Source organism: Harmonia axyridis, chromosome 6, assembly GCF_914767665.1.
Source record: "Harmonia axyridis chromosome 6, icHarAxyr1.1, whole genome shotgun sequence".
Classification (NCBI taxonomy): domain Eukaryota; kingdom Metazoa; phylum Arthropoda; class Insecta; order Coleoptera; family Coccinellidae; genus Harmonia; species Harmonia axyridis.
In genome coordinates, this window is record NC_059506.1 from 28,694,804 (window position 1) to 28,721,563 (window position 26,760).

Genomic DNA, 26,760 nt, shown 5'->3' on the forward strand with positions numbered 1-26,760 from the left:
CACCTGTCGTATTCTCCAGTCGTTGCTCCCTCGGTCTATCACTTGTTTCGATCAATGGCACACGGCCTGGCTGACCAGCAATTCCAGTCTTCGAAGAAGTGAAAAATTGAATCGATTCGTGAATCGCTTCGAAAGATGCCCGGTTTTTTCAACACGGGATTCGTAGGCTGCCCGAGAAATGGAAGAAAGTAGTGGCCAACGATTGGCAATACCTTGAATAATGAATGTGTATCCAGTTTTCCGAAATAAAGCCTCGAATTTCGGAAAAAACGGCGGAAGCAACGTTGTATGTCTATGTAACGGGTGTTTTTTTCGGGGTATATAACTTTAAGTTAGCATTACTGTTCAAGATGGCAACCGATTCAACAGCTGTCAAGTGATTTGTTATCAGTTTGGTTTGGCAATTCATCATGAATAGAATCACGCCTGAACAACGCTTGCAAATAGTGCAATTTTACTTCGAAAATAATGGTTCTGTGCAGAATACGTATCGCGCACTACGTCCATTTTATTTTGTTTAGCGATGAAGCGCACTTCTGATTGAATGGCTACGTCAACAAACAAAACTGCCGCAGTTGGAGTGAAGCTAATCCTCAAGTGTATGTCGAAACACCGTTACATCCAGAAAAACTGACTTGTTGGTGCGCTTTATGGGCTAGTGGAATCATTGGTCCGTACTTCTTCAAAAACGATGATGGCCACAACGTTACGGTCAATGGTGATCGGTATAGAGCCATGATTACTAACTTTTTCATTCCTGAATTGAACAACCATGATGTCCAGGAGCTGTGGTTCCAACAAGACGGCGCAATATGTCACACAGCTCGTGCCACAATCGATTTATTGAAAGACACGTTTGGTGACCGCCTAATTTCACGTTTTGAACCTGTGAATTGTCCTCCAAGATCTTGTGATTTAACACCGCTAGACTACTTTCTGTGGGGCAATGTAAAGTCATTGGTCTATGCGGATAAGCCACAAAACCTTGATTTGGAAGACAACATTCGCCGTGTTATTGCCGATATACGGCCACAAATGTTGGAAAAAGTCATCGAAAATTGGACGTCCAGATTGGACTACATCCGAGCCAGCCGTGGCGGTCATATGCCAGAAATCATATTTGAAATGCAATGCCACAAGATTATCTTGCGGATAAATAAAATTCATGTCAATCGAATAATCCATCGTTGTTTTATTGCAATTTAAAGTTCTATAGCTCTAAAAAAACACCCTTTACAAGTAAGGCCAGGGACTTGAAACCAGGGGGGGAAACGCTAAGACATCAATGAAAATCTTGTATCTTTTATCGCGTCGTTGTTTTATAACTCCATTTTTTTGAGAATCATGCGGTTTTATAACTGGCACATTTTTTTTATTGACATTTTCAATATTTCTCAAGTTGCTTTTAGAGAAGAATAATATTTGTATATATGTAGAAATTACTGAATTGTTTATTTTTTTTGATATTGTTGATATGTTTTTTCTTATAGTTTATGTTCATTCTCAATTGTAAATATCTTCTTTTTTGTGGTGAATCCTTGTAATTGGGTTATTCCTGTTCGGATTCCTGTTTATGTTAAATAAATAAATAAATAAATAAATCGCTAATTCGATGTGGATATCAACATTTTCCCTATTATTAAAACCAATAACACCCAGACACGAATAAAAGCGAAGCCAAACCTCTGCCTATTGACGTTGTCAACCGGAGTGAAACCGCACTGATAACTGATTTACCATAGCAACTGGCATCAAGCTGCAATATCCAGTTATAAAGCTGCTATCACGTATAATAAAATTATTTATAGGTTAGATTGAAGCCGCGTCATAACGGCTGGTATACAACAATAGGTCTCGGTGAACCGCCATTGTTTCCCGCACGCTATTTGTTGAATGAATGTGTGGAGATAAAAAAAAGTTCTGAATACAACATCTGATGGATGTCTATCGGAATTGTGTTCGGCATAGGTTAAGTTAGGTTCGGAATAGAGTAGCTTTATACGAGCGTTCAATGAATACATGATTCACCCAGTTAACATCACGATACTCGAATGTGCTATCGACCGGAAATCAACTTTTATCAATCTTCTTGGAAAATTGGGTTTTCAATAAATCCTCATATCAATAACCTGATCTATTATTGTTCTTATTTATCTTCGACTATTACTCAAATGCTGAAACCTTAATTAAACTTTAATGCCGCATTAAAGTCGACAACTTGACATTGCACGACGTTGCATTTATGTAACAAAGTATATAAAGGAAACTTTGAATATATCTCTTAAAATACTAACTGACAAAAAACTGCAACATCCAGAAGGAGCTGTTTAAATTTGAAATTTTTTTGGTGAAACATAGATAGTATAGTAAGTAAATGATTGAATTTGTTGAAAAAAATGAAAGGTTTTTTCATGTGTGTAGTCGTTTCTTGCAAGTGTTTCAAATTTTACCACAAACCAGCTGTTCGAGAAGATCCAAAGTCGATGTTTAGTTGTAGTTTAAATGCCAGCTATGTGAATTTGAAAGAGGTCGAATTTTTGGTCTACGAGAGGCTGGGTTGTCATTTCGAGAAATCGCTAACCGTACGAACAGAACTCCAACTTCTGTTATGAGATGTTCTCAAGAGTGGTTTGATAATGCCAAAATCGAAGAAGAGTAGGCACCGGACGTCGAAGGGGCACAAATGAAGTTCAAGATCGACGTCTAAGACTTATGGCCATTAGAGACCGATTTTAGACAACTCGATCTTTGGCTGATGCGTGGTTAGGAGAAGAAGGCCATCCTGTAACTGTCCGAACGGTTTACCGCCAGATAAGGTATTTTGGACTGCAGAATTGTCGACCCCTTCTTGTGTTACCTCTGACGATTGAGCATCGCCGGCAATGATTACAGTGGTGCAGAGAACGTCCACATTGGAATGTGGAATGGCATCAGGTCGTCTTTTCTGATGAATCTCGATTCTCTTTGGGTGCACATGATGGTCGAAGAAGGGTTAGACAACGTCGAGGAGAAAGACGTGAACCTCAGTTTGATGTTGAGCGTCGTGTACACCGGACAGTAGGCCTTATGGTATGGGATGCTATTGCACGTGCAAGCAGGTCACCTTTAGTCTTTATTCTAGGTAACATGACAGCGCTGCGTTACCTTCAAGAAATAGTGGAGCCATATGTTCCCCCTCACCTTAACCGGCTCGAGAATAGAAATTTTAGCAAGATAATGCCCGACCTCATGTTGCCAGAGTTAGTTCAAACTTTTTCGAAGAGACCCATGTGAATATTTTGCCATGGCCGTCCAGATATCCCGATCTTTCGCAGATAGAGCATGTTTGGAACATCATGGGTAGAAGGCTTGGACATTTACTCCAGCCTCCACGGACTTTGGTGACTCTGAGACATGAAGTTCAGAATGCTTGGGATAGTATCCCTCGAGAAGAAATGGACCATCTTATTGCTTCACTGTAGAGTCGCTTTTGGGATTGTATGGATAATCGCGGTGGACAAGCACATTATTAACAAATTCATTGAAAAAAATTGTAAACTCTTCATTTTTTCTCCAAATTTCAATCATTTACCCCTTGATATACCATCTATATTTTACCAAAAAAAAATTCCATTTAAAAAGCTCCTTCTGGGTTTTGCAGTTTCTTTGTCAGTTAGTATCCAATACATTCTCAAAATTACTTCAAATGCGTAGTAAAATATTACTTCACTGCAATACCAAGGGTTAGTGAACTGGGAATCTACCATCAAAAAGTTCATTTTCCAACGAACTCATTAGAAGTTATAAGCTCCCATTCTAGTACGCTTCGAAATAATGTTCTCACCTTCAGATAACATATACATAAAAAACTATAGCTTTACAGGTTGGGTCTTCTTTACAAACTTGAATGTCGAGTTTTAAAACTAAAGTTTTATCCTCGATAGTAGAAGACAACGACAACTTCAACTATTACCCTCGATAAAACCCTATCATCAATTCCCAAAAACGGGTTAAATGGATTTTCCAATTTAATTGGCGAATTAAAGAAGACCGTCTTCATAGACAGCTCGAGTTCTTACCGAATAGAAGTTCTTGGAAAACTCCATCACAATTTTGTTTCCAGTTTCGGAAGGAGCAGCGAAAACGAACTTGGAATCACTGTATTTTATGAGTGGGTATTTAGGATTTTCCCATAATCTCTTCGAGAAACTATTAGATCGCTTTTCTCTCAAGATTTCCTGATTATCTGCTTACGTGTATAGTTGGAACTTTTTCAATTAAAGCAAATGATCTGAATTCATCCAGCCCGGGAATTAGAAGTCCCATATAAATAACTCCGGGGAGATCTAGGTGTCTTTCGCTTTGCCGAGGTTTTCTTGATCTTCAGTTACTTGAGAACTATAAGTTACTGCGATTAGCTTTTTGAACAATGAAGAACCAATTAACAGTTTGTCTGTCGATAATGAACACCTTTATGGCAATGTCTTTCATCAATGGTAACGGTTCCGTAAGTCTACCGTTTTTGTTACATTTTTTCTGCAATTTATTGAAACATATTGTGGCTTTATCAGGATAACATTGCAACTGATACTGGATGGAAGGCACTTGCAGGTATTGAATACAGGATGTGCCATAGTAAGGTGCAGTGTGTTAATTGTAAGACTTCAACTAACATGTGGATTGGCAGCATGGAGCTGCAATGAATATGGCGTGGTTCGAAAGAAACAATATATCTATACAGACTTTTAGTGTACAACTTTGCTTTCACCGTTTTGCAATAGATGGCTGAAGCGGTAAGTGGTAGTCGAAATGAAAAGATCGTACATGTCATACAATAAGCTCAGGTATTTGTTAAGATAACGCCCTCGAAATATTAGAAGATTTGTGTCTACATCATAAAGTAATTCTCGATTAAACATGTCAGCTTACGAGCCAAATTCTCGTCATTTGCAGGAGATTTTAATTTTCTGCTTGAATATAAAGAAATCTTCGGATGAGGCTCATAGAATGCTCTCAAATTATCTCTCAAAGAGAGGTATCAATGCTTCAAGAACGGTGATTTCAACGTCGAAGACCACAATGGCGGTGGAATAGAGAAGGTTTTCGAAGAAGAAGTGTTGAACGCAACAAGAATTGAGAGGATAATTGGGAGTGACGCAACAAGCCATTTCGAAACGCCTGAAAATCATGGGAATGATTCAGAAATAAGGAAATTTCCTTATTTCTGAATCATTTCCATGACACCTAATTAGGTGCCGTACTAGTTGAAGCCGAGAGATCTTGAACGACGTTTGTTTGCTTGTGAACAGCTGCTTGCAAGGCCAATATGGATGCGATTTCTACATCGCATTGTGACTGGAGACGAAAAATGGATTCATTACGACAATCCCAAGCGCTGAAAATCATAGGGATATCCTGGCCATGCTTCCACATCGACGGCCAAACCAAATATTCACGATTCCAAGGTCATCCTCAGTATTTGGTGGGACCAGCTCGGCGCAGTGTATTATGAGTTTTTGAAACCGACTGAAACAATCACAGGCAATCGTAATCGAACGCATTTAAATCGTTTGAGCCGAGCATCGAAAGACAAACGGCCGCAATACAATGAGAGACATGATAAAGTGATTTTACAGCATGACAATACTCGACCCCATGTTACGAAAGTGGTCAAGACTTTACCTTGGAAACGTTTAAATGGGAAGTTCTCTACCCAACTCGCCGTATTTTCCAGATGTTGCTTCCACGGACTATCATTTGTTTCGATCAATGGCATACAGCCTGGCTGACCAGCACTTCCAGTCTTATGAAGAAATACAAAATTGGATCGAATCGTGGATCCCTTCACAAGATGACCAGTTTTTTAAAACGAGGGATTCGTACGTTGCCCGAAAGATGGGAGAAAGTAGTGGCCAGCGATGGACAATACTTTGTACCATAAATGTATAACCAGTTTTTTACAATAAAGCCTCAAATTTTGGAAAAAACGGTGGAAGCGAAGTTGTACGCCTATGTATTATTAAAAAGACGATACTTTCGCTGCTATGAATGACGGTATACTACAGACATCTTCATAGAGTGAAAAAAAATAGTCAAAAGTTACTTGCAAATAGAGTTTCAGAACCTTGAAAACGGTAGGTTAGGTTTAGTGTGATTATCAAACGCGGAGTCCCACACTGTTCGGCCTTTTATAGGGAAGTTGGTCTATGAGGAGTGCTTTATAAGATAGAAAGCGTCATTCATATCAGAAAATCCCAGCGTCGAGTTTCAACCTACAGCCTAGAAACCTCTAAAGATGCTTACCGCATCAGTAAGTGAAACGTCAGTGAAGACCCAACTAGCCCATAGCTAAAATACCCGTAATATTCTAATTATTCCAAAAAATCAAGTCATGGAAGCCTTCAACATGTAAATTACACGAGTCGTACCCCCACTGCATCCATAACTGCCCATGAGCACATCAAACGCAACCACAATCAATCAAAACGTTACGTACATCCATACGACCCTCCAAAACGCAAGATTGCATTCTCAAAACCCCCCAAATCTCTCCCTTCGCCAGCAGAACTCCCTGGAACCGCCGAATCCTCTTAAACATCCCCCCATATGTCATCCCAAATCGGTTCATTCCCCCATTCTCGATTATCTCTCAAATTAAGCACCGTTTTTCACGATCGAATGCTGGATTTCCGCTTTAAGAAGACGTCCAATTTATGTATTTGTCCCCGGCATGTGAGCGCGCGAGGTCCTGGTGCACATCGTCTCCACGCCAGCCCTCAATTTTCCTAATATTTCTTCTATTCCGGGCCTCTAATCGCATTTGGATCGGCCCTCTATCTTTCCGGCTGGTTCTCGGGGGACCCAGAGGGGGGGCTAAGAATTGGGGCAGCCGCCTCTCTAAAAGTCGATCTGATTTAATTCATCATATTTCTTTGCGCTGGAGCAGTCGCGAGCCATATCGAGCACTTCAATTTTTTCCGACGCTGAAGGATTTTCGAGATAGATGGGTGGGGAGGGAATGCTTGCGGTGTATTAGAGCGAGGAGTTGGAGCGATATGCGGGATTGATTGGAAGTGGAAGAGTCCGTTGTACGGGGTTTGCTGTATTATGTATATGTATAAAATGTATATAATGTATATACACTATGTCCGTAAAGTAATAAATAAAAACTCCTTTCATCTACAATCTGATGTACATAATTACAATACTAGGAACAAAGATCACATTAGAAAGGATTTTCTAAGACTTAGTAGATCCCAGAACTCTCCCGCCTTCTGGGCAACATCAATGTATAATGTTTTACCCTCCTCTTTCAAGAACTTATCATTTGAACATTTCAACAATGAAATGAAGGAGGAATTAGTTAGGAAGAATGTTCTATTCGTTGGAAAACTTTTTAAATATAAATTTTAAGGTTGTCTGGCTCTTATGAAATGCAAATTTTATCTATCACTTATTATTTTTTATCTATTATTATTATTTATTATACTATTGTTTATGTATAGTATTTTATAGTGTATTTTTGTGTGGATATATTGTTTATGTATTCATATCATTTATAATTTTGATGACTTTTGGCTGCTCTTGTGCTCTTCATATATATTTTGAATGTTTTAATCTCACCTATTAATTGTATTGTTTATGACTTGTGAAAGCAACTATATTGTTATGCCACCACCAATAAAGGCTATTCTATTCTATGGAACAAATTCATTTTTAGCTAAACAGACCATTTTAAGAAATAATCCTAAAACACGTCGATTTTTTTTTTAATTTACCGTATTTTAAAATAATAATCTAATATACAGAGTGAATTACTTTCGAGTAATGACGTCACCGTCATTTTTTTTATGGAACACCCCCATTTCGTCTCAATTTTCCGATTACTTTAGCTAAGCTGATTCCAAAAATATATCACATGTTCATTCCAATTGGTACAGGGTGGACAAAAATAGAATAGTTTTGTGTGTGCTCATACTCTGTCTACCAGACCACAAGTACCAAACATGTTTTGAAACAGCTCATTTTTATTAATCTGAAAATGTAACAAACTACAGGGTGTTATATTACCGCTAGACAATAATTATTTTTGATATATTGTTAATTTAACTAATGAAGAATGTTACGCGTTACTTTATGAGCACACACAAAACTATTGTATTTTTGTCCATCCTATACCAATTGGAATCAACATGTGATACATTTTTGGAAACAGCTCAGCAGTAATGTAATGTAATGACGGTAACGCATAACTCGAAAGTAATTCACCCTGTATATTAGATTATTGTTTTGAAATACGGTAAATTAAAATAAAAAATCGACATGTTTCAGGATTATTTCTTCAAAAATGGTCTGTTTAGCTAAAAATGAATTTGTTGCATACTTTACGGACACAGTGTATATGGATTATGTATAAAACATTCTGCTTGAATATTTAGAATTGCAGAAACACTCAAATTGCAAAACAAATTTCATAAAGAAATAAGGAATTAGATGCTTCATTTTGAATAGCCCGCTATCTGCTTCCACTTTTGAAGCTCTCGTCTTTTGGCTTTTGAGAATCAAAAACTATGCCATTTATAAAAATTAAAGATATACGCTTCAGCAAAGAATTGATAATAATATTCTTATATTATTTGATCATAAATTTGGAGACAAACGCAGAATCTCCTGACATCAACCCTTCCTTCATCATTTGGCAACATCGGATAACTCTTTCCTACCCTTTTCATGCATGGATAGTTAGCGCGTGCAAGAATCTGTTAAAATTCCAGGAAATTAAAATCAGATATCTGCTGTAAAGTGTAGATTTTCCCAGAGATATTAATAATTAACGGCTTGGAAAGTGCTTAAGAAGTTTTTTCATGAGTTTCTAATTGAAATAATCGTGAAGGGAAGTGGAAAAAAAATTAATTTGTTAGCGTGGAAGAAATATGTAAATGAGAAGAGTTCTTGAAACTTTTTGGATGTACGGGGCAGCACAATAGAAACTTTAACTGAAGGATGAGAGATGAATTTGTCGTCGACGTATCTAGTAATAGGTAGTTTAAAGTTTACGATTCTAAAAATGACTGCAAATTTTACCCTACAATTTATTAATTCCTCTTTCAACGCAAAACATCTCGGAACGTGTCTGAAAAATATGAAATTATCAACGTGAATTTACCAAAATTAGGCGAATTTCCACCTTTGTCAATCCAATATATGCAACACGTTGAAAAATACCTGAAATATTAGACATTGACATGACGATCAAAAAATTATTCTACTTCTCTATCAAATTTCATGATTGGTAGGTTTTTTTTCACGAATATTTTTAGAAATATATCAGTGTTTTGTACATTGAAATTAAACTGACTGACAAAGGAACTGCAACACCTAGAAGGAGCTGTTTGAGTTGTAATTTTTAGGTTAGGTTAATCGTAATGATCACTGAGGTTGTTATTGTTATGTTGTTTCCATCAACTTTCCTTGACCCTTGCGAATTATATATATTGTTCGTAAGGTATATTAGCACTCAGTTCTAGGATGAGTGGTTCCTCATTGCGGAGAATCTTCAACTCCCCCGATAGCTGAACGGCGAGAGAATCTGACTAGTAATTCGGAGGTTGCAGGTTCGAGTTCCGCTCGGGGAGGTACTTTTTCCAGAACTGAAAAATTGTCTGAACGCCGTGAAATCAATTTGATATGTTATTAATATACAGACGCAAAACCATTATTCATTCATAGATATTATGGCAAGGAGTAAATGTTTGAATTCTGAAAAAAAAATCATGAAGGTTATTTCATACAAACAATTTTTGTTACTTGAGTATTGTAGTCTTTTTTCAAATTTTTTGAATTTTAAAACAAAGCAGCTATTCGAGGAGATCCGAAGTCGATGTTTAGTTGTTGTTAAAATGCCTAGAGCACGTTATGCAGAATTTGAAAGAGGTCGAATTATTGGTCTACGGGAGACAGGGTTGTCATTTAGAGAAATCGCTAACCGTACGAACAGAAATCCAACTACTGTTATGAGATGTTGTCGAGTGTGGTTTGATAATGGCCAAAATCGAAGAAGAGTAGGCACCGGACGTCGAAGGGGCACTAATGAAATTCAAGAAGTCTAAGACTTATGGTCATTAGAGACCGATTTGCGATAACTCTATCTTTGGCTGATGAGCGAGCTGATGAGTGGTTAGAAGAACAAGGCTATCCTGGAAATTTACCCCAGCCCCCACGGACTTTGGCAGCTCTGAGACATGAAGTACAGGTACCTTGGAATAGTATCCCTCAAGAAGAAATAGACCATCTTATTGCATCAATGCCGAGACGTGTTGGGAAGTGTATAGATAATCGCGGTGGACAAATACATTACCAATAAATTTATTAAAAAAAATTGTAAACCCTTCATTTTTTTCTCCAAATTTCAATCATTCACTCCTTACTGTAGTATCTACTTACTTCTAGCAGTTTCTTTGTCAGTAAGTATAGTATCAATTCTTCTGCTAAAAACGGAAAGTTTCATTTTCATTCGAAAATATTGTTTAAATAAATTATGTAAAAACCCCATCAAAATTGGAGGTTGTAGAAGAAAATATCTATTATCTCGTTTTGAACTGAGCCGTGGTGGTATTCCCTCCCAAGATTCAAAATGCGAAAATCACAGACATTAGGTTGAAATGATAACCCGTTAATTCCCTGGAACAAACACGCAAAAAAGCACTATCGTCGATATTTATTCCGACGTTTTTTCCGTTGTACCGACCTATCTGCCTTCCCAGAGAGAAATAATCTGAAACCACACACACACACACATATATATATGTCCCCGAGACCAAGGTCGATCAAGATAAATCAATGTTTTGTTCGAGCAGGAATCCACGCACCACCGGCAGAATCGGAAAAATCCACCCCTACCCCGAGGACCGACTAATGGCTGACGAAATAAATCCTGCGGAATCATAAAAAACATCTTTCGTCCTGCCCTTCCTGTTGTTAATCTCGCAGATGCATACCGATGGCTGGGGAAGACTTTGCGGAAGTGCCCCGGAAAATTCGTCGATTTACGATGTGTCGGAACATCCCCCCTTTGGGGGTGATTGCATTTCGGCATTTGGGGTGTGTGGAGTTGTAGACAAGGGTTGATTAGTTATGCGCCAATAGTTTCGGGCAATAATATCACATTGATTTGATGATAGTTGTGGTTGTAGCAAGGGTATTAAGTTGATGTTTATGCGCCAAGGGTGAAGACATGCAATTTATTTGGTGGATGTCGATGGCATGAACTTGTCAATATGTTACAGTTACTCACGTAGAAGATAAGAAGTCAGTTCTTTTGACAAATGTCCGATAACTACAATTTTTGAAGAAGACGAAATGAATAGTTTGAAGCTGACACATCATCAAAAGTCTTGGCCCCTCTAGGTTTCTCAATAAGTAAACAATCATGTCCTGGAAATGAGATGAATATGGTCTTCTTTCTCAACTGCAGTATATTCGATAGAAAATCTTTGTTTGTTACTCTTTGCTCTATGCAGGATGGGACAAAATAGGAAAAATGAGAAAAAATCTAAATTTATCGATTATTTATATAGTTATTCCACAACTGAATTCAAATTCAATAGTCCATAGTACCTCCTCTTCTTTCAATCAACTGCTCAATACGTTTAGACATCCCACGAATCAAGTCATTATTGAAATTTTCAAGCAATTCGTTCCATTCTTCCTGAAGGGCTAAACTCAATTCCTGAAAAGTTGAAGGTGGGTTTGTCCATTGGATATTGCTCTCCCTAAGTAATCCCATGCGTGCTCAATTGGATTAATGTCTAGTGAGTTTGCTGGCTAGTTGATTCTCTGGATATTGTTCTCTTGGAGAATGTTTTGAACCCTTCGTGTGCAGTGTGGTGGGACGTTATCATCCTGATAAACGAAAGTATCCCCAAAATCTAAGCGCAGAGGAACAGTGATTGGGTCAATGGCACCAGTCGTTATTAGTTAAACGATGATAAGAGGGTTACAGAACATTATTAATCTGTCTTGAAAGGGCCCAACTTCCCAGCCGAAATTGAATCGCTCTAGTCTGCCTGGACCTCTCCAAACCCTGCATCGTGGACTATCACTTTGTAAACCGAATATTGACAATTCTGAAAATAGTAATTTACGTAACAAGTCCGGAAAATAGGGTTTTTTTGGACGAATAGACAAAATTCCAGGACGAGCGTAAGCGAGTCCTGGAAGTCTGTGAGTCCAAAAAAACGATTTTCGGGCGTGTTGCGTACAATATTTTTTCGGCAACCGTGTAGAATAACACTATCGCTGCTGCTTTCCATATTTTATTGCGATTGCGACCAAAAAACATACAAATTTTTGACAACTAATTTCAGTCGAACTGTCAGCCGTTATCTCGGTTGCTATGGTAATGATCAACTGCATTTATTAAAAATATACCTTCCAAGATTTTCATATTCACAATGACACGAACGACGTGATTCTTTTCCGGCCTAGTCCGGGAAGTACGTACTTTCCGGACTAGGCCGGGAAATGCTACTTTCTCAGAGAAAAAGCGGACGGGAAGTGAGCACTTCCCGGACGGTTGCCGAAAAAAGTACTTTGCGCCATTGTGTAAAAGCTTGCTGGTGTTCTGGCCATTGTAGCTCTACGTCCAGATGATAGCCGGGGACTTAAAGGTCTTCTTGTCCTTAAATTTGAGGAATGCAACCATCTCCTCATGGTAATCGTTATGACCAACCGTCTATAGGTCCCCAAAAAAAGACTTCGAAGGTCTGTTACAGATACCGTTCGATACCTGCGAGTATCATTTGCGATATAATGGTCTTACCTAGCAGATGTTAATCTGGGTCGACCAGGCACTGGTCTCCGGTCAACGCTGCCAGGAAAAGGGTCACTGTGCTCCCTACTAAAGTACGTGGAATAGTCAAACGTTATGCAATCTAATTCTACAAAGCTCCTTGATGTAGGGCTACTATTCTAGCCCGTTCAAAACGAGAAATTGGATGCCCCGGCATTTTCTACGGACTATTCTCAATATTACAACTCTCGCTATTCACTGAAAACTAATCAACTTCGAATACACCTGTATTCTCCCGAAGAAGAAACATTTTTTGTTGATTTATTGTTTTCATTTAAGTGATAAGATAGTGAACATTCCATACACCAAAAATTGTTATGTTATATTCAACAAATTGAATGTTGCATCACGAAATATCTGGGTTTGTGAGATCCTGAAAGTATATACTAGTCACTATCTGAGTCGAACCTCGAGTCGAACTCTTCTTGCAGAATCTGAAGCCAGTATGACCATTCTAAAACTTATTGGGTGAAGTATTATGTTGAAGTCTTCCAAAATTCCAACATTACACAAATCTCTAAATGAGATTATCCTGAAATCTCCACTTGAGGGAACAATATTTGAAAATGTTGCCTGTGTAGCGTTCTGGGTTAGTTAGAAGTAAAAAGAATTATCTGTTACTTTTTACTTTTGCGCACTATAGCAGGAAAGTGGAAACACAAATGAAGAAGTGGGCAACAATTTGAACTGAATATGATAGAACAGAATTCTAAGAGTAGAAGAAGAAATGTTTTGGTATAAAATCCTTATACTCTATGAACCTTTCGCGAAAAAATATGATTACTATTTCTTTTAGTGGTCGGTTCATGTATCTGTAGTCTTCAAGAGCACAATTCATGGACGAATGAACAACAACGCTCAACAGCTAAGTAAGAGCTCTTCTCCTAAAACTCTAAACTGCTCGCAACGTATAACCAACATCGATCGAAAACCTCCAGTAATAAGTCGTCTAAATGCATCGCTTTCTGACTGATGGATATTCCAACAATTTCAAGAGTGCAACTATGAGAAGTGAACCGAAAGAACCCCTGCAAAGGTTCATGATACGCGTTACCTTTTCCCAGTCTGATATTCATAACAGAGTGAAGCTCCTGGAAAAGGTATTCCAATTATGTATCTCCCTCAAACGAAGAGATCGCTGTTAAATTGAGTGTGGGTCCTACACTCGACTGAAGTAGAACAAGGAAACACAATATCCGAATATGAAGAACGATCTTGTTGGAAGTTATATACGTAGACCGAATTGACTACACCGAGAGTTTATTGCGCAAAAACGGAGAGTTAGTTCGGGAAGCTAAACAGTACGTTGGATATACTCGTATATATAAGTTATGGGAGTTGGTTTATCTTTCGCCCGAGAACAGGAACAGCCCATGGATAAATAGGGGATCGAAAGCGTTTCCCAACAATAGGGGATGCGATACATGCATGCACAGATCTCTGTTTACAACCTCCTTAGATCGGGTTTACACAGGAGCTATTATTTTTTGCACGAACTCTGGGGATTTGGATCCCGTTTTTTTTTCCCAATATATCCCGAATGTATATTTGAATATAAATTGAAAGTTGTTCGGGGCTAGTGTATGGAATGCAATAATGTAGGAATTATTCAAATATTTTCGCGGAAAATGAAAGGATAAACTACGTTTGTATGGGTATGATGGGGTTTTCATTGAAAGCAATATGTTTTTGATATTCTCTTTGTTTTTCCATTCACTGGTATAAGGATCAATTCATTTGACGTTGAATGGAATGAAATATACGCGAAAAGAAGATAATATCCAATTTATTTCGTGACGAACAATCATACGAATATTATGGTGAAATTTGTTTATCGATTACAACATAAACCGTCCACAAAATGAAATAGCAATCACATTTTTTCGCAATAGGTTCAGACAACATTCGAATATTTTCGATAATTATTAAAAATTCCTTTGAATTTTGTAGCAACGTTTTTTCTCCTCTTTCCTTTTGTTATGATTTACGAGAGTTGCCTCTTATGTATCAGGAATTTGCAACCAATGTTAAAAGCGACGTTACCATCACTTTTTTCAGCATAAATTGACTCAGAATGTTTTAATATTCGGGGTGCAAATTATTTTGTTTCCAACAACAATGCATTGATGCACTTAATTTCAGGTTGAAGCTATTTAACAGGACAATTTAAAAGTCCCCGGTCTACCAAATTCGATTTTATTATTCAACAAAGTTGCCTTCTAGGGCGATACAGCGATTATAGCAATCTTCCAACTTTTCGATACCATTTTTGGTGATACGATTTGTCTTTCGCTTCAAAATAGGTCTCAGTTTCGGCAATAACTTCTTCATTGGCACTTAATTTCTTTCCAGCGAGCATTCTTTTGAAGTCTGAGAACAGGAAAAAGTCGCTGGGTGCCAGATCTGGCGAAGACGGTGTATGCAGAAACAATTCGAAGCCCAATCCTTGCAATTTTGCCATTGTTTTCATTGATTTGTGACACGACGCATTGTCTTGATGAAACAACACCTTTTTTTTTAAATGGGGCCATTTTTTAACAATTCCATCCTTCAAATGATCCAATAACGCTAAATAATAATCGCTGTTGATGGCCTGGGCCCTGGAGGTAATCAATGAATATTATACATTGCGCATCCCAGAATACTGATTGTCAGTTGACTGTTGTGTTTTTACCCGCTTTGGATTCGGTTAATCTTGCAAAAATTGAGGTTTATTGCACTTAAACAGCTTCAAACACTGCTCAGAATCATTAACACGTTGTTGTTTTTGATTGTTTGTGAGCTCGCGCGCACCCATTTTGCACACTGCTTTCTCATGTACAAATATTCGTGAATGATATGATGAACGCATTCAGATGATATCTTCGCAATATCTATCATCTCGTTCAATTTCACTTTTCGGTCATTCAATATTATTTCGTGAACTTTTTTGATTTTTGATTTTTTCGTCGGTGACAGCCTATTTTGGGCGTCCACTGCGTTCGCTGCCTTCGATGCTCATTTCACCACGTTTAAACTTAGCATTCCAATCAATGATGATTGATTTTCCTTGTGCAAACCCTGGAAACTCTTCATCAAGCCAAGATTTTGCTTCAACCGTATATTTTCCTTTCAAATAGAAATACTTTATCAGCACACGAAATTCTTTATTTTCCTTCTTTTTTCAAATAACAAAAGCTACACTCACAACGCAATATCTCACAAACTAATAGTCGTACTGCCAACTACTCAAATAAGATTAGGGGTCGCCGTTTGCTCAAAAATGAATTCATTTTGTGAAGAGGTCATCCAAAATCATTTGTTATGACAGAAAACATCGATGCTGAGCAAAAAACTGATAATGCAACATCATTATATTATTAAACCGTGAGATGAAGGCATGTTCGCACATTAGTTCCACCACACCACATTCTATTTTACATTAACATTTGGCCGTAAAAGAAAATTGCTCTTGTCGGATCCTTCAAAATTTGACAATCGCTCATGAAGGTGCTTATGTCAATAGGTATTAGAGTTAGGCTTCGTATAATTCTGACAATTAAGTTAGCTTAGGTTAGGTTAGTTGGATATTTCCAAAAAATACTCGTCAACATAAATAAGGTCTACATTTTTTTCAATATTATATCATACACATATTCATATTCATTCGAACAAATGCACTTCTTTTTTTCAGTTCGCCCCAAAAAGCCTCACTTTCACTCGTAACCAAGCAATTATATTTACCACTAGCTTCTTTCAAATCTTACAAAAGTCTCATTTCAATTGAAATTCTATTATGGAGAGACATTTAGTTACCGACTACCACTTTTATAGATTTGACAGTAATCTCAAAGCGAATTCTTCAACGAATTTCATAGCTCCATTTCGTTTAATACCTGCTAGGATAAAAGTTCCGCTCTATCGAGTGTGTTTCAATATCCCTAAAATCCTCGACTACATGTTTATTTTCCACTGATGAGATCCCGGATCCAATTCTGGAGTAGTGGCCTGATGGAAAAAAAACGCGCGCGCCAAACACCAATACCACCGTCCGTTGCCTCTGCCGAAAACCAATTTAAGAACGATAACGCCCCTGGTCGTGTTCAAAAGTTAAATGTACTGAATCAGATGCCCTACGACTAAATAAATTCTAATTCCAATATGGGCGGAAGTTCAGAGATGTCGTTAGAATGATTTCCGCCTTATTGAAACTCCCAACGGAGGGAAGGGGGGGCAGAGAATTTGTAATTCATTTTGACGCCTGCATTTTAATCTACCGATTTGAAGGGGGATCATTTCTGCTCTGGATCATCTACGTTAATTGGGTTGATTGAGTTTTCGGTTGAATTTCCTGATGGAATTGACGTCTATTCAATTGGTGATGGGGGGTTACTCAAGGGTCGGTTGTTGTGTCTATAATTTTTTTTATAATGATGAATATACTCGACGAGTGAATCCAGCAGGTATCCTATAAGAAATTTAATTTTCGTGCCGGTAGTACAATTGATTTTTAAAATAAAAATCTTCATCAAAAATTAACTATTTTTTCTTCATTCCAGCTGATCTTCGACGAGTTCAAACTAGGCCGATACGAAGCCTCAGCCTTAGATGGATGCCCAGACGGTTACATGCAACTAAGTGAACTAGGCCGACCTTTCACCGGAGGATCTTGGTGTGGCACCTCTTCAGGCCCAGCAGCCTACTACAGCGAAACATCCACCGTAACTGTCTCCGTAAAACTCTTCGGATCACCCCAGCTACCATTCAAATTCAGCCTTAGGTACAGATTTGTCAGCAGAAGAGAAGCTGTAGTTAGGTTTGGTTCACCATCATCACCCTTGGAGAGAGGCCAAGTGGCTCCAGGTACCTACTGCACCAGAAAGTTCGAAGAGTGCTACAGAAGACCATGCAGACTACAATCGCCAAACTACCCCGGGATGTACCCAAGGAACGTTTCTTGCTACTGGAGCTTACGCCAGAAGTTTGTGCCAAAGTGCAAGCATGCTATGATAGCTGTTAGACAAGAAGCGGCACACAAGATGCACATGAAGAGATCCATAAACGTCGCTGGGTTGAACAAAACTGCCAGAGCGTTAAGAGCGTGGAGGGACTGCACTGGAGAAAGAGATCACCTAATATTCTACGATGGAGGTTCCACCAACGACCCAGTGCTCGCAAAATACTGCGGAGGTGATTGGTTACCAAGAGTAGTCTCTAGAGGACCCGAAATGCTGGTAGCTTTCCACTCATCACCATTCAGCATACCTCTTCATTCGCCTCAAGCCCATTCCCCTCTACGAGGGTTTGAGCTTGACGTTGACGTCATATTCGCCGATTCAGATTCGTTGGATTACTCTAGAGCTGCTGTTAAATGCGAATTCGACGTGAACTCTACAAATCCAGACAGCGATGAAATTTGGACTGGTAGGGGAAGAAAAGGAAGACTTATAAGTCCGAAACATTCACTGCCACCTAACACCACTTGCACGTATAAATTCATGGGTTACCCTGGAGATCTAGTCTGGGTAAGCTTCGTGTCTTATAGCCAGCGAGCTCTTCTGGTGGGGGAGAGCGCGCATGCTCTACTAGGCAACAGCTCTTTGAGTGGGGAGTGTTCTGCAAGGTTGAGGATATGGGATGGTAACCTTCTTCTTGAAGACAAATGTGATGAGCCTCCTAAACTATGCGATCATAGTGCTCTCAGCAACTCATCGAGGGTAACTAGACCTTGTACTTTAGAGGAAAGCTACCTGTCGACTGGTAGGAGTTTGGTGATACAGCACTATACAGAGGATGGTACAGCGTTGCACCCGGCTTCATTCAAATTGAAGTATGAGTTTGTGGACACTAGGCTTGGTGGGGAACCTTGGCCAGAGCAAGATGAGTCCAAGAGGTGTTATCGAGTTTTTCGCAACCCACACCAAGGGGAAATTACGTCCCCTAGAAATATATTTTTGTATGGACGTGGAGGTTCCAGAGAAATTGAATGCGTTTATCGGTTTGAGGCTGACTTTGGAGAACGAGTTAGAGTCATACTGAACAACGCTTCTTTCGGCTTGAATCCCACCTGCGAAACCAACATAGATCCCCATTCCAATCGTTTAATCTGTGATCACTACAACAAAAACCGCATAGTTGAACTCAGCGTTTGGGACTTGCCCTGGACGGATATCGAGCTTTCGAAAGCTTGCATTTGTGATAACACTTCTCTAACAAGTAAACCTTTAGTTTTTGTATCCTCATCTAGACATTTAGAGCTGCATTTCACTGCCAAACAAATGAACATGACGGAGGATTTCACAATTCTTCATTTTCACGCGACATTCGAGATAATCAAAATGCCAAGTTGTCCTAGACAGCAAAGGGTTAGAGGTTATGGAGGTGATGTGCAGTTTAACACACCTCCTGCTGACCGTGGAGAGCTGCTATGCTCACCTTTGCCTTGGTTGGTGGAGGCAAGGTTCAACAGAAGTCTGTTCTTGTTGAGTTGGGGGGCTTTTCTGTCTTTGAAACCACGACCGGAGGAACCAACCAGGTGTCCTACCACCAACAGGGTGATGATCTATTCTGGTAAGCCGCCCAAGTTGGTTAGGGTGGTCTGTCCAGCTGAACCAGGCCAAAGGCCTTTGGCTGTGCATGTGTTCAGTGAGGAATGGTGGGGTGAAGACATACACATACAGCAACGTCCACCCAACTTCCTGGTGGAGTGGATAGGGTCAGAGCCTGGTATTTCAGCGTTCAGCTGGTTGGAGATATCAAGGTCGAGGTCATCCCTGCTCCAACAGCTTCAAGTTCCAGTGAACGTAAGTGTCAACGATACGGAGTTGGAGTGTAGCCACAAGTGTCCTGAATTGGACGCTTGTATAAATCCCTCCTTGTGGTGCGATGGTAAAGACCACTGTCCATCCGGCTGGGATGAATCAGAGTCTCAGTGTGGGGCAACGTCGAAACTATTAACATCGCTACCAGCAGCGGCTCTGGCTGCAGCGGCTGCTGTCATCAGTACCCTTCTCTTCATCATTTGCATCACGCTCCATAGGTTAAGAGTGAAACGACGAAGGCGTTTAGCTAAGAAAAAGTTACTCACAGGTCCACGACTATTCGATAACAGTTTGAATTCTTGACATAAGGGGGTACCAGTGGAATATATACATGTGGACAGAGAGACTACCGTATGAGATCGGGTTCAGCCGGTTTTTTCCGTCCCAGTGCTCACTTTTTTTTAACCTGGTGCCTTCTAGTGATTTTTGAAACAATTTCAAATGAAGTGTCAAAGTTTGTTTCGGGTCTTACTTCGGAGTTGGTCGTTCCGTTTATCAGAGACGAAATTGTGATTTTCTAGGTATGATGTGAGAATTCTATCTAGTTCTTGTAATGAATTGTAAGTAGATATTATTGCATTAGTGTTTGTTGGGGTTGATTCAGAACACCTTCAGTATTAATCTGTGAGTTATCTATTTTACGTGTAATCTATTTTCGTTCATATTGTTCACTTTGAGTTAACTCTCACTCAACAGATGGCATCTCATGCAACGCACTACCCTGATACAGTCCCTATCAGCTAAATAAATATGTAGACAATTTTATTCCTTGTGTTGAAAGCAGACTTTTGGCATACTTCTTGTTGCACGTTCTCGAAGAATGTTTAATTCTGAAGCACTTGCTGATTTTTCAGCTAAGTATATGCAAATATTTTCTTCATTGAACACAGGGAAATATCTACACATGTGTTACCTTAAGCTCATCATTACCATTTAGCGTGAGGTGATATATGTTGAGTAAAAGTCACTATAAACTTATGTTGAGTTCACATCTAATCCAAACAATTTTTCTGAATATAACTAGGGAACCCTGAAGATGTTGTCCTACCAGAAATTCTGTTTTCGTTTCATTTTAGAAAATGTGAAGAGGATATATTCATCACAAATTTCTTTGAAATTCATCCATTCAATGAACTGCCATAATTATTAGCATTCGCAATTTTGAACAAAAGAATATTAATTAATATTAAATCTGATACCCAATTACGTCATAAGTATAAAAGTGTCTGTTATTTAGGAAAATATCTTTGACAGTTACGTAGACGAATAGATATTATGATTTTCAGCTCTCATATCTAGCATTTCACTCAAAAGGTCTCAGAACTAACCAGTAAAGACATTTTTTTTTCTTGAAAATTCGACCTTTAAGAGTGATACATGCTCTTTTGAGCCAAATTACCATCTCTGTAATCACTGGGAATCAGTTCTGGAGAATAAGCTGGGTGGTCGATCAGTTGAAAGCCTTATTTATTCAATTTAACCAAAATAATGTGATCTGTTAAACATTTAATGTAGCAGTGTCAAAAAGATTCAGTAAATTTAAAAAATTTGGGTTCCTCCCTGTGGAAATTCAGGAATGGTTCTGCTTGTGAAATATTCTAGTTTTTTGTTCATGAATTAACGTTTTCGTATTTGTCCATTTTCTTTTTTCTTGAAGTACCACTCCAGTTTACATGAAATGTTGAGTATGTTAAATTATCAAAAAATTTTGCTGGGCCAGATATTCTACTTGAAAAACGGATATTTAATCCACTTAACAATATTTATCTTGTAATATTTCGTTATTGAAATGAATCACTTTTCTAGCCTCCTTCGAATTAAGTATTTTTGTCACTAATTCAACGAAAGCAGTTGTGAGTTCTGCTATTTGCTGAGTGAAATGAGATTCGATAATCTTGAACGATTCTATTATTCGTATTTGTAAATTTTCTTTGGAAGCAACGGAGTCTCCCCAATGTTCCAATACGTTGTCAACTTCAGCTGATCGATCTCCTTGTAGACTTCTTCGAATTTGGCATTATTATATTAGGTACTTTTAACTGGTTTTCAGTATATCGACTGCGCCATGCTACAATAAGGAAGTAATATTATTTCAATACCACTTTAATTCTCTTCCTCAAGTACTGTCACATTGGCCATTCTTTCTATAAGCTTTTATACTATGACGAAAGTCTAGCGTTCACGAGCCTTTAGAATATAAGGTAATATTTTGAAGCTCTGAAAATGATAAATTCTAAAGTAATGGATATAATAAAACAGATGTTCAAAATAACCCTTTACCATCGTCAGAAAAGCTACGAATTTAAACTAGTTATGAAATGCAGGATACTTTTGAAACACTCTAGATCTAAGGACCTAAAACAATCTCTATTGGTGTAGGATAAGGGGTGGACTGAAACCTCCCCCTTAAAAAAAGAAAAAAGTTAAATGTCGTTGAATCACTTCGTAAAATTAAAACATTTCAAAATATGAAATTTCAGCGCCTATTAAAATTTCCTCTGCAATTTTCCAGCCGATGAGATGATTTCCTGTTGCTCCTGTATCGGTTTTAGTCTCCTTCTCTTCAATTATCTCGAGAATAACAGAGAGCAAGTAGGAGAAAATCGGAGATTATTACAGCGCAAACGATGTACCTCACAATTTTCTCGAAAATGGAACGAAAATAAAGGGGGCCAGACACACCAACATCTCGGTCGGCAGTAATGAACGTAAAGCACGCATTGTCCTCAGGATTTAAATAACGGAAAACTTCCTAAGGAGCCGCGTAACGAAGGTGGGGGGGAAAAGAGGCGTACCCAGTAATATTCCGTCGTTTCAATTAAATAAAAATATGACGGCTACAAAAGGAAGTATCGGAGCGGCAAAAAAATTTTTAACGGACTAATTTCTTTGGGAAAAAGGGGGAAAGTTCCCGTTGTTTCCGCTTTCTTCCAGGAAACGGATTGAAATTGATGGGAGGAATTCGAAAGTCGGCTTTTGGGCGGGCCAACTCGTCCGGATTACAAGGGTGGGGTGAATTAGCATAGTAATTAGCGAAGATCAATAGGAAAGTAATTTAAAACATAAATAACTTGAATGTTTTAAGCAGTTTTCTAGGGTGCCTCTGGGGAACTTTTCCGTGAATATGTTTTTGGGACGTTTCTAATGAAAATGCTGACAAGAGACGGGGCACGGACAAAGCTCTTAAGAATCACAAACGTGAAAAAGTGAAAAGAGAGGTTAAAAGCGCTCTTTATATAGGATGTTGCTAAATTGGAGTTTAAAACAAAAATTACACATATACCGGATCATTTTAAGAGAAAAAAGTCCGATTAACATTGGCCCGCAAACACTTTGTTTTCGAGATACAGGGTGTTCAAGTTCGATTTTTTTTAAGTTTTTTTTTAGCACCTTCTCTTAACAAGATATTGAACTTGAATTTGGCATAGATATTCAAATTGGAAGTTTTCATCATGTGATATGCTAATATCAAATGCAAATCCACAGGGTGAAATTTTTTCTGGCACATTGCCCGCTTCTTTCCTCTAAATTTTTTCTTTGGTGGACCACTGGTAATTTAGAAAAATGTGGAAAGAAACTTTGATCCAGTATTACACTTTCCGGTTTCTTGTAGTTTTGTCGTATCTGCTACCGAGTTCGAGAAAATAATCTCAAAAAATTCGCATATTTGATAGTTTAAACTTCATTCAGCTTCTTCGAATAAGATCCTATCTTGATTTTTATTAAATCTCTCCTCATTGTTTGGTTCACAATGATTTTGTCAACCAAATTTTTCTCCTATAGTTTTTAAAATTGGGAGGGAACACCACTACGTGGCTGCCCAGTTCAGAACAAAATTAGATATATTTCTTCTAACACATTACCGATTTTTATGGGGTTTCGACATGATTTGATTAAATAATAATCTACATGGAAGAAAGTAAATATTTTTCATTTGGGAATGAAAAATAAAAAAATTTTGGTAACTTTTCATTTTCCGCAAAAAAAAATAGATGATGTACGTTATAAAAAGCACTGATATATTTCTGAAATATTCGTGAACAAAAACCTCTCAAAAATCATGACAAACGAGGTAAAACTATAATTTCGTTTAGGTTGTCATACAGTACTGCTTTCTATTTATTTGTTTCGAAAAAAGTAAGAAGTAGAAGTGAATGCACAACTTTGTACATTGAACAAAGTTTGGTTATCGCAGGAGCGTCAGAGGGAAAAGGAAAGAGTAGGTACCTAATGTTTGATTGATACGTGAAAAACCACGAGGCGGTAATCCCTCTTAAGACTTGCTACAAAAAATCATAATATTAATGAAACAATACACTTTTGGAATTGAAACTGCAAAATAATAGTTTATCCTATATCCTAGTGGATGTTCTGAAGAAAACTTCTAACCGTCAATTTTAATAGTGCAATTTATTTGGGAAATTTTCTGTGGATAAGATTTTGTTCCGAGTAGAAGTTGTAATTACAGAATCTTCTGTATCTTCTGTATCTTCTTCGGATGAATATCCATCTTTATGATATTACTAATCTTAGTAATATCATAAAGATGGATATTCATCCAAAACTTCATGTAGGAAACACAAGATCTAATTTTGGTCCAGACGTTCAATAAAACCCTGAATAATCCGAAGAGATCGATACCAATCATACTGACAAAACCAGGAAAGAGCCAGCCATCGAACGACGTGGCTTCTAAAAATAAGCATTCTCTCCTGCCGGAATCGATAACCCTCAGATAGAATAATAAATTACGATGAAAAAAAAAAAAAAGGTCGGCCACATCCGATTCGCCGAAAATTCCACTGAATCCGGAAGTTAATCAATTTTTTTTTAATTTTGTCGTTTAATTCATTTTCTGTCCGGCATAAATTTTCGTTCGACCTGTGCCGTGTTAGCGATATTCGAAATTAGCCGCTCAGGGAATTGAGTTTCTATCGATTGGACCGGCGACCGTGGTTGAATTTGGAAATATGGCTTCGATAGGGGCGATTTTCGCCAAGCTTATGCCTGTTCAGATGCCGCAAGGCCAGAAAAATAGGTTTTGCAAACGAATACTAGAGGTGTGAATTTTACGTGGCCACTATATAGCGAATAATATCCAATCCAGAAATCACCGACTCAAGTGACATTTTTTTCCAGCTATCTTTCAAAATTTTCCATTCAAAATATTCTTTTTTGTAGTATTATCATCACATCTTAAAATCTGCGCATTTGCTAATTTGCATTTCCAAATTTTTCTTTGGCGGGAACAACCAATTTCAAACTCTCGGAGATTTGCGGTGTTTCATCCTGAAATAACTGATAGAATCATCAGTTTGGCAGTTTGATCAAATACACCTTCAATCTCTATAGCTGAATATGGTGACTTTGCAAATTGCTTAAATACGATCAGGTTTTATATATCGCAAGCAGTTCTAATCTTCCGAGATATGTTCAGTCCATGACGCCATCTCCCGAGCAAGCAAAGAGTCACTACACTGCTATTATAATACGACCTACATCAATATGTATTTTTTCGCAAACAAGATCAGTTCATAATGTCGAATTTTGGTCTCACTTTTTCGCAAGAGCTGAGGATACAAAAAGTACATTTTTGAATGCATAGATATGGTCAAACAATGAAGTAAGCTACCAGGAATTCAGCAAGAAAAGTGAAAATGTTCGTTCAATTTTGGAACGATGATTTTTAATTGAGAAATGTTACGGTTTCAGGCTCTACGATACAAATTCAAAGCACTTTTTTATTGAATCTTTAATTTATTCACAGAATTTTGTATACAGTTGAAATACTTTTTCAACAAAATTTTCCTTTACTTTTTACGTTCTTATTCATGTTATATTAACGTGGACATAATTTTTCTAATTTGGAAATGCTCATTGATGAAGAATATCACGTCTAGAATTGTTTGGACTTTTTGGTATTATAGCCCTCATTCAGTTTTTTGAAATACGATTGTAGTTTTGTGTAATTTCCAATATCTAATCCATGTTTTATATTCTGTGAATTCTTCATTTTAGTTTGTTTCCCAATTCAAAATAATAAGCTAGAAGCGCATTTCTAAAATGGGTTTTTAAAATGTCCTTATTGCAAAAAAATACAGACTCAGCAATAGGTTTTCCATGATCCTGTTCTGATTATTTTGTTGAATTATAATTTTTTCCAATTATTATTTTGTCATGTCAAAGTCAACAGAATTTCTCTAATTATAAGCGGAATTTGCATTCAGAGACGTAGAATTTAACTTATTAACAGATTTTTCAGATTTCTTTGTGAATAAAAAGTGACACACATAACATAATAAAGCAATATTTCATTATAATTCAAAAAGCATATGTTTCCAAGAAGGTCTCTCTATAAACTCAAGAAGCTCTTGAAGAATAATCGTCACCGTACTGATCTGGTAACATTGCGTAGGCTAGTGCTGTCTTGAAGTCTCAAAAACTCAGGAGAGAAAAGTAGCCTAATAAAATTGTTGAGGAATGAAAATATGTTGAAAAATGTAATTCATATTATTAACAAAGCCGACGACATCCTTGCCTATTACTTCTTGAGTATCCAGGACTGACTTTTCTCTATGAGTGGTTCTTAGACCAGCCAACCCCAGACATTTGCACACTATGTGTTTGACTGTTACTACTTTCTTTCTACAGAGTCTGCCGATGTCATTTGGTGATTCACCCATGCGGTACAAAAAGTATTTGCACCGATAGTGTCCTGTCAGCAGTTCATCACTACCTGAAGCTCAGCTCGTAGTATCTTCAAGAGCTTTCTGGTATAGATCGGTGAAATTCACAAGTTTCTTTGCCTAAGCGACACCAGGAATGTTCCTCAAAAGAGTTATTGTGTTGTTCAATTCCTATTGTTGGACCGTTGCTTTATATTGTTCTTTTCCAAACCCACAGAAAGGCTCAAGACCAACAGATGTTAACCTTGATGCTCTTTTCGCAAGTTCATCAGCTTTTTCCTTTCCTTCAATACCACAATGCCCTGTTAGCCATATTTATGTTATACCTGTATTGCATATTGTACTGGTACCTCACATTCGTTACTGTTCTGAATTACATATTCTTAAATTGAATTGATAACTTCTGAAATACCATTTTCTTTTCCTAAAATACAAATTGCTGTTT

General features: G+C 37.9%; 1 protein-coding gene across 1 annotated transcript in view; it reads left to right on the forward strand.

Annotated features, from left to right (window-relative positions):
- Positions 1-20,803, forward strand: part of LOC123683290 — a 242,887-nt gene extending 222,084 nt beyond the window's left edge. The window contains exon 4 of the mRNA XM_045622226.1: positions 17,368-20,803. Coding sequence (XP_045478182.1) covers positions 17,368-19,932 — 2,565 coding nt within the window. The 3' untranslated portion in view covers positions 19,933-20,803. The remainder of the gene's footprint in view (positions 1-17,367) is intronic.
- Positions 20,804-26,760: the final 5,957 nt, after the last annotated feature.